Genomic DNA, 13469 nt, shown 5'->3' on the forward strand with positions numbered 1-13469 from the left:
TTCGCATCGCTTCTATATATATATATCTGTCTACAATATCTTTCATTTCCATGTTTTTCATAATTTATTTTCGTATTTTTCATATTCTCGTGACTGATTCGTCACATTGTTTTCGGACCGTGAACTACATTTACAGCTCTTAACGAGCGACTTCTCCATTATTTTGTCAATTTTAAAGGATGCGGTCGTGTAGATGTAGGTATATATGCGCTCATTTAACCGTCCGCTTGAGGCGTTCCCAATTATTTGGACGTCTTAATCAGCTTAATCACTACGTCACTCGTTTCGTCAACGATATCTCTATCATTGTAGCGAAAGGAGATTATGTTTATTACGATGCATTTAGGTTTCTAATAAATTATAGCGCAGCTGATGAAGAGATGGTTTTTCCGGCGAGAAAATATAAATATAAATGTAAAATGAATTTTTTAATTTTCAAGAAAAAGGAGATATAAGATATTGCCGTTTAACGATGCAGTGATGTTTGTGCGAATGTAATAGATATTTTATATACGTCACTTCTTGAATACATTTGCAATGTAAAGGATTAGAAGAAAATACTTGGTCATACATGAGAATTTAATCGACAGTAGAAAAAAAACGACCAACCTGAAGCGATTATGAAATAGAAAGCAATATGTATAAAATATCGCGACTTTTCTCTATCAAGTCAGTTTCGATGCAAGTCGACTTAAAGTCAACTTTTTGCCCCTATAGGGCGATCTTTAAGAAACACTCTGTGTACTCGTGTACTGTGTCCAAGTGATCGTTTGAAGTTGCGCGCGGAAAGACCAGCCAATCGCGCGTCTAACGTAAAGACCACCGCGTTCGCCGTGTCGATCGATCCATCATCGTTCATGCGTTCCGCAAGAGATGCGCTATCGGCTATCCTATCCCATGCGAGATTCCGGAAACGCTGAAGTCGATCCCATCATCTAGCGATAATGGAGAATTCACAGAGCGTGGTTCTCGAACGCAGTCCTGCTAAACGCTTATGTCCATTATTTCTTCTGCAGGTTCTGCACCATGGGCCATGGGTCGATCGATCTCTTCCGTCATTATCCGTGGCCCGTATGGACGGGCCTTCACCTTCCGCCGGCTCCGCCTGGAAAAGGCGCTCTCATTCGCGAGCGTGTATGTATGTATACTATGTATGTATGTACGCCCGTCGTCGTCGGCTCAGTCGGCTGACTCGGCTGTCGTCGGCGCTCTCGGAGGTTATCGGCGGGAGGGGAAGAGTCCACTTCCAAAAGCGTGCATCTTCTGTCACCGCGGGAGGGAGAGAGAATCAGAGAATCAGTCCGCGAGTTCCGCTTGTACGCGCGTGTAATATAGTGGAGGTGCGCGGCGTAGCATTCGCCAGAGGTATCGACCGTCATGTATCGATAATTCGTGAAATCAACGAGAGAAAACGTTTTCGGCGAAAGCCGTTCGAGAACGTCGGATGAAACGAGATCAAGTCGCGAGCGAGACGGAGACGTGTCTACTGTCTACGAGATACGAGAGAGAAACAGAGACAGAGAGACAAAAACAAACGAAGAGAAAGAGAGAGAGAGCGAAAAAAGAGACCGGTGCGAACGCGGCGATGCCGCCGATGCCGCCGATGCCGCCAATGCCGCGCGGAGGGTGGCTGTTCGAATCGGCGGGGTGCGCGTTCCCAAATAAGGCGTTCCCGAACGCCTCGCGGGGGGAGCCTCGCGGCTCGCGCGTTTCTGCCACCCCGCTGCGTGGGTCGTCCACGTTGTCCTCGCGACGCGTGGCGGGAATACGAATTGTAATTTTGTCCTTCGTTCCATTGTTTTTTTTTTCCCCTTTGTTGAACGCGGTGACTAACGCACCTTGGAAAATGCCGCGTTCCGGCGTGAGATATCGCGCCGCGATAACGCGGCGGTCGGATAACGATAACCGCAGCGCTTATCGGCTCCGAGCTCCGACGCGCTCTCGCTGGTCGGGCGAAAGCGTCGAGGAACGGAAAAAAAAACGGAGAAACAAAACAATAATTATAATTCGGAGAACCGCCGCAATTCTTCAAATCCTTCCGACATCATTTGTAAAGATACGGCGAGGCGAGAGCTTCCCCGGGTTTGAGGATTCTCGCGCTCGCGCGTCGCGAGTAGGTCAGGACGAAAGTGACACATATGCGGACCGCGTATTATTTCGAATCGTTCGTGAATCACGCTCTCTCGCGCGCGCTCTCTTTCTCTCTCCTTCTCTCTCTCTCTCTCTCGCTCGCTCGGGCGCGGCCGCGCTCGCGCGACCCCGTCTATTTCGGTGAATCGAAATCATTTTTCGATGCACCATGTAAGGAGCGCGGGAAGCGCTCTCTTTCTCTCTCTATCTCTCTCTTCTCCTCGTCCACGATAATCGGCAAAGCCGTTCATTACGGATGCCGCGGCGGTCGCGCCGAACACGTAGATACGCACGACGGAAGGCGACCGGAGCATTCGAAATATATTCTTATTGCGGTCGTGTCCGTTGTATGCACGAGGGGGCAGTGAGGGAGGAAGGGAGAGAGAGATAGAGAGTGGGGAATCTATTTATAAAGAGCGGGGATGTTCCACGCGACGCCCACGCCCGCGCGGACGCGTGTATGACGATAATTTGTTAAAATAATCGCGACGGAAGGACCGGCTCGTCGTCGGAGACTCCTGCCTCCTGCCTCCTGCGTGCCCGCCTCCACCCTCGCGCTCTCACGCCGTGTCCGTGCGTTTCGTGTTTGCAGAGCAGGTGCAGATATGTCTTTCCGCGTGGTGCGCACCAGCAAGTTCCGCCACGTGTACGGAACGCCCCTGAAGCGCGAGCAGTGCTACGACAACATCAGGGTGTCCAAGTCGTCATGGGACTCGACGTTCTGCGCCGTCAATCCCAAGTTTCTCGCCATCATCGTGGAGTCGGCGGGCGGTGGTGCCTTCATCGTCCTGCCGCACAATAAGGTGAGCTCTCCTCTTTTTTTTCCTTCTCTCCTTTTTATATTTCTGCCTGTCCTAATTTCGTCGCCGAGTTTCTCTCGTTTCATTGGTCACGCAGCATTGGATTGTGGACGGCATGTCGCGTGCGTATATATTATTGCAATGACATACAGTAGTAATGGCATAGCTTACCAAATGACAGTCTGCGATATCCGTTTCAAGTTCCTTGTCCCTGCCGTAATTGGCGAGCTGATATATCTATTGTAAAACGTTTGTAGGCAGGACGAATACCGGCGGACTATCCTTTAGTAGGTGGACACAAGGGACCAGTACTGGACATCGCGTGGTGTCCTCATAATGATAATGTCATAGCTTCCGGCTCCGAGGATTGTGTCGTCAAAGTATGGCAAATACCGGACGGGGGTATCTCTAGGACATTGACCGAATCGATAGTGGACCTGCAGCTGCATCAACGCAGGGTCGGTCTAGTACTATGGCATCCCACTGCGTTAAACGTGTTGCTCACAGCTGGCTCGGACAATCTTGTTATCATTTGGAACGTCGGCACGGGGGAGGCCCTGATGCGCATCGACTCCCATCCAGACGTGGTCTATTCCGCGTGCTGGAACTGGGACGGATCCCGATTAGTCACCACGTGCAAAGATAAAAAGATTAGAATCCTGAATCCGAGGTCGGGCGAGATATTAGAAGAAGCTGTAGCGCATGAGGGAAGCAAGGCGACTCGTGCCATCTTTCTCAGGTACGTCCTCCTTACGTTACATTTTATTCTTCAGTATTTTATCGCTTATTTCATATCGCTATATATTTGTATATCGTATAAAAAAATCAGACTGACATAACAAGGAAGAAAGAGGAAATAGACACTATTTGGAAGACAGATTAAATTCTCTAAACTAAATTTTAATTCGCCATGAAGAACACGTAATTTTTATGAAAAGAATGTTTTAAATTTTCCCCAAAACTAGACCATTTTCAGTTGCGTCAGCCTCATTTCATAAATACAACATATCACCCAAACAGATTTTGCTATACAATTTTTTTAAATATAAATACTTATATGTTAAATTCTTAATGTTTAAATTCTTAAATATTTAATTCGCTCCGCTTTTGGATCAAGAGATGTTTAATTCAAATGCATTATTAACATGAAAATGGCGATACATTTTTCCACGATTTCCTAACGTCTTTACACATACGTGATATAATTCAGAATGCCACATTGCCAATACTTGAATATCAAAATAACCAATTTTTATGGCTATGATTTTGTAAGAGGAAGAGTGCATTAAACTAACGAGTGAATTTGCATGAGAGAGTGTGGATGTAGATAAATACCAAACAAAAAGGGATGTGTGAATAATATTGTACAAAGTCTTCTTTACTTTTTATATTAGGTACTTGAATTTAATTAAAGATTGTCCATAATAGAATATGAAACGTGTCTGTAAAATATAATCATCAAATGGTATACATCCACCTTTTTACACAAATATATATTAGTAATAATTCAATATGATCTATGTGTTGGTAGAAATCGTTTAGAGATGATTCTTGGATATAGCCACATTGGAGCTCTTCCTTTCCACATTGTTGTCCCCTTCCCGCCTTTTCTTTTGTGTTACCATTTTCGACTAATAACTTGACGTGACTATAATATATTCGCGTCGACATATACATAGCACTTCTCGCGCTTCTTTTCGCGAGTGTTTTATAAGACAAACATGTTTGCGTACATAAAGGTACACTTGTTTTTATCATCTTGTATTTCCGGTTTGTGTAGTGCAAGATACTGTAATTTTTAATGGAAAGACCGCCAGACTGAATTTTCGACATGACGAAGATGCCCAACTTAATATATACGAATGTCAAGATGTGTGTGCTCTGTAATTCTCCATAGATATTGCAGTAAGTATTGTGCACCAAGTTATTAATTCAAACTGTAATTGTAAATTAGAATGCTTAAATAATTATGTAAGTTATAACAAGGAGTATAAATTCGGTAAAGACACCTTTATAAAACAGTATTATAATTATCGTTTGTGAAAGAAAGGTTCGATTTGCACTTGCATAAGTTTATGCAAGCAAGTGTTGTACGTTTTGTGTATTGTAGCTGTGATATTTTTTTATAATGCAATATGTGTCTTGTTTGTGGTAAGACAATGTTCGTGAAAGATATTTGTATAAGACATTGTGAAAGATTTTAGCTCTATGTAACAAGGTGGATGTAGTAAAAAAGTTTTGATGATTAATTTCTGTGTGTAAAAATATGATAATAAAATTACAGAGTAATGCAATGTAAATATATATTTTTACCACAATATGTGTATGTATATATTTTTATCACAATATGTGTATGTACATATACAATATGTGTAAAAAGATTAACACACTAGATAACAAAAGGCTACTTCATTAGATATTGGTGAAATCTTCATAATCATGCATATTGATTAATTAAGTTACTTGTATTATATTTTTTCAGGGGTGGCCTGATCTTTACGACGGGTTTTAGCAAGATGTCGGAAAGGCAATATTCATTACGAGCTCCCGACATGTTGGGCGAGCCCATAGTTATGGTAGAACTAGATACGAGCAATGGAGTTATGTTCCCTCTGTATGATCCCGATACAAATTTAGTATACTTATGCGGCAAGGGCGACTCTGTGATCCGATACTTCGAAATTACGCCCGAACCGCCGTTCGTTCATTACATTAATACCTTTCAAACTCCCGATCCTCAACGAGGTATAGGAATGATGCCAAAACGGGGCTGTGACGTTAATAGCTGTGAAATAACCAGATTCTATCGATTAAATAATTCAGGGTTTTGTCAAGTAGTATCAATGACAGTGCCAAGAAAGGTAAGAAAGCGTTAACGTCAGTTTGAAAATAGAAACCGAAAAATGCGATAATCGATTCGAGGAGTATCTAACGATTGTTCTATATATAACGTTTTAGTCTGAGCTCTTCCAAGAGGATTTGTATCCCGATACTCCTGGTGACACTGCCGCGATCTCGGCGGAGGAGTGGGAAGCCGGTACTGACGCGGAGCCTGTGTTAATATCCCTCAGGGACGGTTATCAGCCGTCCGCCTCCAAGAATGAACTTAAAGTACAAAAGAAATCCAATATATTGAGTAAAGGCGCCAAGGTTGCGTCTAACGCCGCGCAAAACGCCACGGAGGTTTCGTCAGGGGTTTTCGTACGTATCGAGGATTCCGTTCTCTCCGATCGTTTTTTCGACCAGCCCGCGAATAAAAGCTATACTAAATTCTCCACGATTGCAGGAGGAATTGTTGAAGGAATGCAGAGAAGAGATAAGAAAATTGAAGGCAGTGATCGTGAAGCACGAGGGTAGGATACGAGTGCTGGAGTCGGCAGTCGCTCTTCAAATGAAGGAGGAGGAGAGGAAAGAAAGGAAAGAGAAGTCGGCTTCTCCCGACGGCAAGGAAACGCTTGCTTCCGACGAAGTGTAGAGACTCCGGGGCTTCGTTCTCGACGATGAAACCTCCGGCGTGACGTTGTTGTACTTCTAACGAGAATATTTTTCACTAGAATCACTAATATATCGTTTAATAAGAATGATCGTATATTTTGATATAACAAAACTTGTGTAAATAGTAGGTTTTAGCGACGCCATGTGTCCCTGACTCTCTGCAATGATCTTTGCTATTTATTGTACATCCATTCATCGTACATTCTCTGCATTTGTATTATGTTTACATGTTTTACTATTATATATATATATATATTATATATTTTACAGGCGTTATAGCCATACATGACAATGTATGTCCCTAGAGTTAAGTTTTCGATCGATATAACACACCCAGCGTACGAGACCTTTACGTATATGAACCTTTGTACGAATGACGATTCGTAACATACGCGAGTGCCTAACTTGTACAGATATTTGCTGTTAAATAACAAAGAGTATTATTTTGTTTCAACGTGTGATTTGTACTTGTCGAGAACCTCTAGTTAACTCGAACGGTGATTAGTTCCTAGCAGAATCCAACCATATAAATTTGTTGGCTCCAATCTTTTTTCATATAAAACAAATTTAATTCTATTTATATATTACAAAAATAATAGAGCTATTGACAAATTAATCGTCAATTAAGTTAATCGAGATCTGATTGAAGCTATCCTGAATCATCCACACGTTCTCGACGTCGGAATTCTAATTGATCGACGAGACTCGAGTTCGTCGATCGCTAACGAAGAGATCTGTGAAAAAAGTCCGCGGCCGATATGACAATTCGATAACGCTCTCTACCTCTCGGCGTCGGAAGCGTGACGGACGATCGCTCCTGTACATATTCCAATTTTCCAATCGTCGTCGACGTCGAGTTGCCGGGTTGCCGCTCGGACCTCGGCACTCAGTCCGCTCAGTCGACTGCTCACATCGGCTGTGAGTATTCGTCGCTGCGAGTGTCTGGCGGCCAGGAGGATAATGCGCCACGCGAAATTTTAGTGTTAAACTACCTTGATTCGGCGTGAGCGAGTGTCGCGTTCCTTTAGCTCACGGTGAGTATTGTCGCCACCCATGGAAAACTAGCTCCTGATTTAAGCTCCGGTTTCCCGACTCGCCCCGCAATCCCGGCTAACGATGTCACACGTCGGCGACGTGACGCGACGAGCGAGTGTTCGCCTCGAACGTCCCGACTCTTCCTTGAAAGGGTTGATTCGCGTTCGTTCGACCTGGAGGAAGCCTGGAGACGATGCTGAGTCACGGAGGAGCCTCGGGCACGACGGGGATTGAGTAACTTGGATGATAAATAATGCGTTACGCGTAATGGGGCGCATAGAGTGACACTTGGCACGGACCAGCCTCGCGGGCGCTATTTTAGCCGCAACCTTGCGTCATCAGTGTCATCACGCTCGGCATTGTGCTCTCGCGTTATGTGTTGTGTGCACGAATCTCAAGGCGATTGTCTGCTTGTCTCCAAGGCGAGATTGGCTCGAATCTCCTCCCCGAGCTCCGAGCTGGATACCGGCGAGCTTGGTTGCCATCGATTTTGCGAGTCATCGTATAGAAAGAGGGGCTTTTTATAATCTTACGTGAATCATACGTTCTTCCGACAATTTTCCTTTCTTTTTTCTTTTTTTCCAGTCGGCGTGATTCACGCCCGACAGGGAGATTTGAAGATCAAGATAGCGTCCCGCCAGACGGTGACCAACTGCTGATACCCGGATCCCTGTAGCACGAGACGATTACATGATTGCACCGCGTTTATCGGTCACATCCGCGTGGGCGTAACACCGAATGTCACTTGCGCAATCCCACGTGTTTCGGGTCTCTTATCAAGGTCGTCGAACGGATCACTCGTCTCGCCGTGCTGGCGATAATAATTATAATGACGAAGCCTCAGCCTCGTGTCGCGAGACACACTTCACGAGTCGATGCACAATCCTTAAATTATTTATAGATCGTGTGTGTTGAATGCGCAGCGCGTTCAAGCGCAAAGTATCTCGGGTTTTTCTCGTTTTCGATACTTTTTCCTATCAATTGTTTCGTAACTATACTTTAGAATTGTTCATTATTGTTATCGCCATTCAGAAGTTGATCTGAACACACGAGTGTCAGAAGATTTAAATAAGATTTTCGTTAACTTCTCACACTTTGGTACAGAGAAATGTACTTGCTCCGACATTTAACATAATTATATCTAGGCTCATTTAACAGCATTTAGTTCACGTTTATGTAGAAAATTGTTGATTTGTTCAAATTTTTAATCCCCAAGTCTTTCCTTTCATTTGCATCTCAAATTTGATGATATTTTTTAATTATATATCTCTTTTCTTGTGATTTCAGGTTTTCTCGAGAAAATCGAGGAGCTGCTGATAGACGATGGCGTCGCTCAGGTTGTTCGTAGCTGGAGCGAGTGCCGTGGGTGCCGGTACCCTTACTTCGTACTTCCTTTTGTCAGATAACACGGTCAGTACGGAACGTGATAGACATAACGCGATCAAAGACCCTCTGAAAGACCTGCATGCACGTCCACCTCCTATTGTTACGCGTTACATAATGCAATGTGTCTCATTTAGATTCGACTCAATGTGATTAGTCATATATACATATACCTACGTACTTATATCTCAATTGCAGGTACACGCCGAGGTCAAGGGAAAACCAAGGCCGCCTCGGAGGACTTTGCCGACACGAGAGGATCAAGTGAAGACTCTGAAATCGCAAGATTACGATGTGCTGATAATCGGGGGTGGGGCGACGGGGGCAGGATGCGCTTTGGATGCTTGCACTCGAGGTACGATCACCTTTTTCACTTGCTCAAGCACTTGCACTTGCGAAGCCCCTACACCTTCCGCTTCTTTTTTTTTCGAAGGCTTGAAAACCGCGCTGGTCGAAGCCGACGACTTTGCATCCGGCACGTCGTCCCGGAGCACCAAGTTAATTCATGGCGGCGTGCGATACCTGCAGAAAGCGATCATGCAGGTGGACGTCGAGCAATACAGAATGGTGAAAGAGGCGCTTCACGAGCGTGCGTCGATGCTGCAGAGCGCGCCGCATCTGGCCCATCCATTGCCTATTATGCTGCCGGTTTACACGTACGTTTATGGACAAAAACAAACATAAGCTTTCGATGCTGCACGTTCTTCCTTACGTTCTTATATCTCTACTACTTTCGTTAGATGGTGGCAGATTCCTTATTACTGGTTCGGCATTAAGATGTACGATCTGGTTGCGGGTAGCAAAACGGTCAAATCGTCATATTACTTGAGTAAATCAAACGCTCTGGAACTTTTTCCGATGCTGAAAGGCGACAAACTGACCGGAGCTATTGTCTATTACGATGGTAGTCACCTTGCTATCTCTTTCTTTTCCTCTCTCTTACAATTCTTACATAGCCAAGCTAATGTATATCTATCTCTTGAATAAACATACCATTTGGCATAATACAGGCCAGCAAGATGATGCTAGGATGAATCTGGCGGTCGCTCTAACGGCTTCCAGACATGGGGCAACAGTCGTAAATCACGTTAAAGTAGTCAATTTATTGAAAGGTCTCGACAGGGTAGGTATCGTAAATATTCGTGAAGACATAAAATGAGAATATTTTGTAAAAATATCTCTATCCTTGTTCGAGAAGGATGGGAAGCGAGTCCTTGTGGGAGCTCACCTTAAAGACGAACTCACGGGAGAGGAATGGGACGTAAAGGCTAAGGCGATAATTAATGCGACCGGCCCCTTCACCGATCATATCAGGAAGATGGACGATCAAAATGTCCAGTCTATCTGCTGTCCGTCTTCCGGCGTTCACATAGTGCTGCCTGGATATTACAGGTAAAAAAATTATGTATTACTAACATTAGTAGCATATTATTTAATTCGTTGTAATGTACCGTATACCGATGCTTCTTTTGCAATATTTTTAGTCCCGACCAAATGGGTCTACTTGATCCAGCGACGAGTGACGGCCGGGTGATCTTCTTTTTGCCGTGGCAGAAGCAAACAATCGCAGGAACGACCGATTTGCCCTGCGAGGTAACGCACAATCCTCGACCCACGGAGGACGAGATCATGTTCATTCTGCAGGAAGTGAAAAATTATCTGAACCCAGATGTCGAGGTGCGCCGCGGAGACGTTCTCTCTGCCTGGAGTGGTATTAGGCCGCTCGTTTCTGACCCGAATAAACCGAACACGCAGTCGCTCGCTAGGAATCATATTGTGCACGTTAGTCCTACGAATCTCGTCACGATAGCAGGTGGCAAATGGACGACTTACCGAGCGATGGCTCAAGAAACCATTGACGCGGCCATAGACGGTATATCAAGAGGATTAATCGAGCAATCATTAAAAATCCATGTTTAAGGGGCCTATATGCAAACGTTAACGACATCATTATGTGCTTTGCGCAGATATAATATTAAATATACTATAGAAAAGCTGCGCAAAGCACGTAACGATATCGTTAGCGTGTACAGAACAGGCTCCTAAGTGTGTCTTGTCTTTTTCCGCTCTATATATTCTTTCACTTGTGTTATTTTTATAACGCAAAGCGTTATAAAAGAGACTCATTGATGTTCGTTTAAAGCTTGCAACCTAGAGCCAGAAAGACCTTGCCAGACTGACGGCTTTCTTCTGGAAGGCGCTCAGGGCTGGAGCCCTACGATGTACATTAGATTGGTACAGGATTTCGGTCTGGAATGCGAAGTCGCGCAACATCTGTCCAAGAGCTATGGAGATCGTGCGTTTGCCGTAGCTAAAATGGCTTCGCTTACGGGAAAACGATGGCCTATTATCGGAAAGAAGATTCATCCGGAATTTCCGTACATCGACGCTGAAGTAACTGTCTCTCCGAATTGTTTAAATTTCAATGAGCACAACTGAATCTTCTCGTAAGATAAATTCTAAATGTATATTTCAGATACGTTATGGTGTGCGGGAGTATGCTAGAACCGCGATCGACATGATCGCGCGTCGATTGCGACTCGCCTTCCTCAACGTCCAAGCGGCTCAAGAGGCATTGCCAGGCATCATAGACATCATGGCCGAGGAGTTACATTGGTCCGCGGAGGAGAAAAAGAAGCAACATCGCGAGGCCAGCGAGTTTCTCGCTCAAGAGATGGGTCAGATGGTGAACCGCGCTTCCCGCGACAAGATTCCCATCAATCTCACCAAGGACGAGATTCAACTCTACATCAAGCGCTTCCGCATTATAGACAAGGACAAGAAAGGATACGTGTCTGTCAATGACATTAGGCGAGGACTAAAGGTTCGCACGTGTATTTTGATATCTCTCTCTTTGTGACATTTTTTTTAATCGCTTCTATCCGCTCTATCTTTGATCGTTATCTATTAATCGCCGATACGCAGGTATTAGGTATAAAAATGAGCCAGGACGAGATGCACAGCTTGTTGAGTGAAATTGATGTCACTTACAATGGCCAAATGGAATTACAAGACTACTTGCAGGTAAATCATCAAACATATACTTTTAACATACATTCTTTCTCTTCGCAGCTCTTTGGAGATAAGGAAGTACCGGGTGAAGAACTTCACGAAATTCTACGCGAAATCGACACCAATATGAACGGTCAAGTCGAATTGGATGAATATCTTCAGGTCTGTGACATTGCGCATTGTGCACACAGTCACAGTTGGATTTCTTTTCTAACACTGCTATCTTTTGTTATCCATTGTGCAGTGAGCTAGTACAGTGGATTTTCTAGAATGATATTCTCGTTTGCTTTTTAGCATGTTTACGTATGACACTAGTTCCTGATAATAACTTCTGAACCGATAGAGAACTTAGCAATTTGTTGTGCAATGTTTGCCTTGTTTTCTTTTTTTGCATTTATATCGTATGCATTATTATAATGTAACCGCTTTATACCATTTTTCGAATATTCTTTTAACATATCTAGTTGCATTAAAAAAACCACTCCCTCTCTCTCTGTCTCGCTACATGTGTGGAAATATATATCATTTTTATATACAGATGATGTCAGCTATAAAGTCTGGCCATGTGGCATATTCACGTTTCGCGCGGATGGCTGAAATGGAAGAAGCACAACACGAAAAGGATATACTCAAGAAACAAATAACTGTCGAGAGATCAGGTGGAGGACTATGAAGAAATTCATCCTTACGCTGCAAAATTTTTGAATATTTTAATCTTACACTTTATTTCTTTTGACAAGTTTCATTTTCGCGCGTTTGTTCAAGGCTATCAATTTATTCGATTAGGTGTATCGTCGAAACGAAATAATCAAACAATGTCCTGCGAAGTGAAACTCTCATGAACAATATTCAAAATAATATATTAATCTACAAATGTTTCATAGTAAATTTACAACACCGAGTTTTTTGTACGCACGTCCATTGTGCAGATTTTTATCGATAAGTAGGGAGAAAATTTTTATTTTCTCTTTGACGTGCGTGTATTACTTGTGTGTAATATCTATATCTACGTGTATATTATGTAAAAAATGCAGCACACACATTTGCATTCTTTCTATTTATATATACAATTACTGCTGATGTGTCACAGCTGTAATTGTATTCTGCTCTTGTTAGGAGTATACATAACGTTGGAATTTTACTATTCTAAATTGTCACATTATAGTATTTGTAGCATTACAATTGTACATTATATATTATTTAACTCAGAGCAATTGCTCTCCTCGCCTGCACCGAACTTAATCTTCCGCAACAGAATTGTGAATATAGCGTTACTGTAAGATATGTCTTCAGTACGTCATTTTAAAGACATCTTTGTCATCTGGTCGTTGAGACTGAGTCAGGGTGAACTACAGTAGTGTATAGTGACACACTTAACTGTCTTTGTATCATTACTAACGTACGCTGAGATTGTACAAACTATAATAACTATATCATGAGAAATCATCTAATTTATTATCACTGTAATAGGACATACAGTGACAAGCGGATTGTCTTGTAATTTATGTCATCGTCATCATATCGTATCAATAAAGCCAATGACAAACGAGTAATTTGTAGTAATGTTTCTCCAAGTTTCTATCGAATATGGTAACGTGCTACAAATTATATCGC

General features: G+C 43.3%; 2 protein-coding genes across 7 annotated transcripts; both read left to right on the plus strand.

Moving 5' to 3' along the window:
* Window positions 1-1194: 1194 nt before the first annotated feature.
* Coro (protein coronin) lies at window positions 1195-6879 on the plus strand. 2 transcript variants are annotated; one of them, XM_071698632.1, is made up of 6 exons: window positions 1195-1365; window positions 2626-2933; window positions 3188-3669; window positions 5413-5791; window positions 5889-6131; window positions 6217-6879. In XM_071698632.1, exons 2-6 carry the CDS (start codon window positions 2736-2738, stop codon window positions 6403-6405), a joined length of 1491 nt encoding a protein of 496 aa, XP_071554733.1. In that variant the 5' UTR covers window positions 1195-1365; window positions 2626-2735; the 3' UTR covers window positions 6406-6879. The 2 variants fall into 2 exon arrangements, with proteins under 2 accessions (XP_071554733.1, XP_071554734.1); XM_071698633.1 differs by having other exon boundaries at window positions 2723-2933.
* A 387-nt stretch (window positions 6880-7266) lies between these two features.
* Gpo1 (glycerophosphate oxidase 1) lies at window positions 7267-13408 on the plus strand. Of its 5 annotated transcripts, XM_071698631.1 has the most exons (13): window positions 7267-7459; window positions 8748-8870; window positions 9042-9198; window positions 9277-9499; window positions 9584-9747; window positions 9854-9966; window positions 10042-10235; window positions 10328-10716; window positions 10987-11237; window positions 11320-11667; window positions 11769-11867; window positions 11916-12017; window positions 12394-13408. In XM_071698631.1, exons 2-13 carry the CDS (start codon window positions 8784-8786, stop codon window positions 12526-12528), a joined length of 2262 nt encoding a protein of 753 aa, XP_071554732.1. In that variant the 5' UTR covers window positions 7267-7459; window positions 8748-8783; the 3' UTR covers window positions 12529-13408. The 5 variants fall into 5 exon arrangements, with proteins under 5 accessions (XP_071554732.1, XP_071554731.1, XP_071554727.1 ...); XM_071698630.1 differs by lacking the exon at window positions 11916-12017; XM_071698626.1 differs by lacking the exon at window positions 11769-11867 and having other exon boundaries at window positions 7269-7459.
* Window positions 13409-13469: the final 61 nt, after the last annotated feature.

Source organism: Temnothorax nylanderi, unplaced genomic scaffold (assembly GCF_030848795.1).
Source record: "Temnothorax nylanderi isolate EJ_2023f unplaced genomic scaffold, tnyl_v1.0 TNYL_tig0016_pilon, whole genome shotgun sequence".
In the NCBI taxonomy this organism is placed as follows: Eukaryota; Metazoa; Arthropoda; class Insecta; order Hymenoptera; family Formicidae; genus Temnothorax; species Temnothorax nylanderi.

Excerpts from the sequence above, each read along its gene's own strand:
- Coro (XM_071698632.1), top strand. The coding sequence starts at position 2,736 with ATGTCTTTCCGCGTGGTGCGCACCAGCAAGTTCCGCCACGTGTACGGA. Across the intron at positions 5,792-5,888 it reads CAATGACAGTGCCAAGAAAG|TCTGAGCTCTTCCAAGAGGA; the intron begins GTAAGAAAGCGT and ends ATAACGTTTTAG. Across the intron at positions 6,132-6,216 it reads AGGTTTCGTCAGGGGTTTTC|GAGGAATTGTTGAAGGAATG; the intron begins GTACGTATCGAG and ends CCACGATTGCAG.
- Gpo1 (XM_071698631.1), top strand. The coding sequence starts at position 8,784 with ATGGCGTCGCTCAGGTTGTTCGTAGCTGGAGCGAGTGCCGTGGGTGCC. Across the intron at positions 9,967-10,041 it reads TATTGAAAGGTCTCGACAGG|GATGGGAAGCGAGTCCTTGT; the intron begins GTAGGTATCGTA and ends TTGTTCGAGAAG. Across the intron at positions 10,236-10,327 it reads GTGCTGCCTGGATATTACAG|TCCCGACCAAATGGGTCTAC; the intron begins GTAAAAAAATTA and ends CAATATTTTTAG.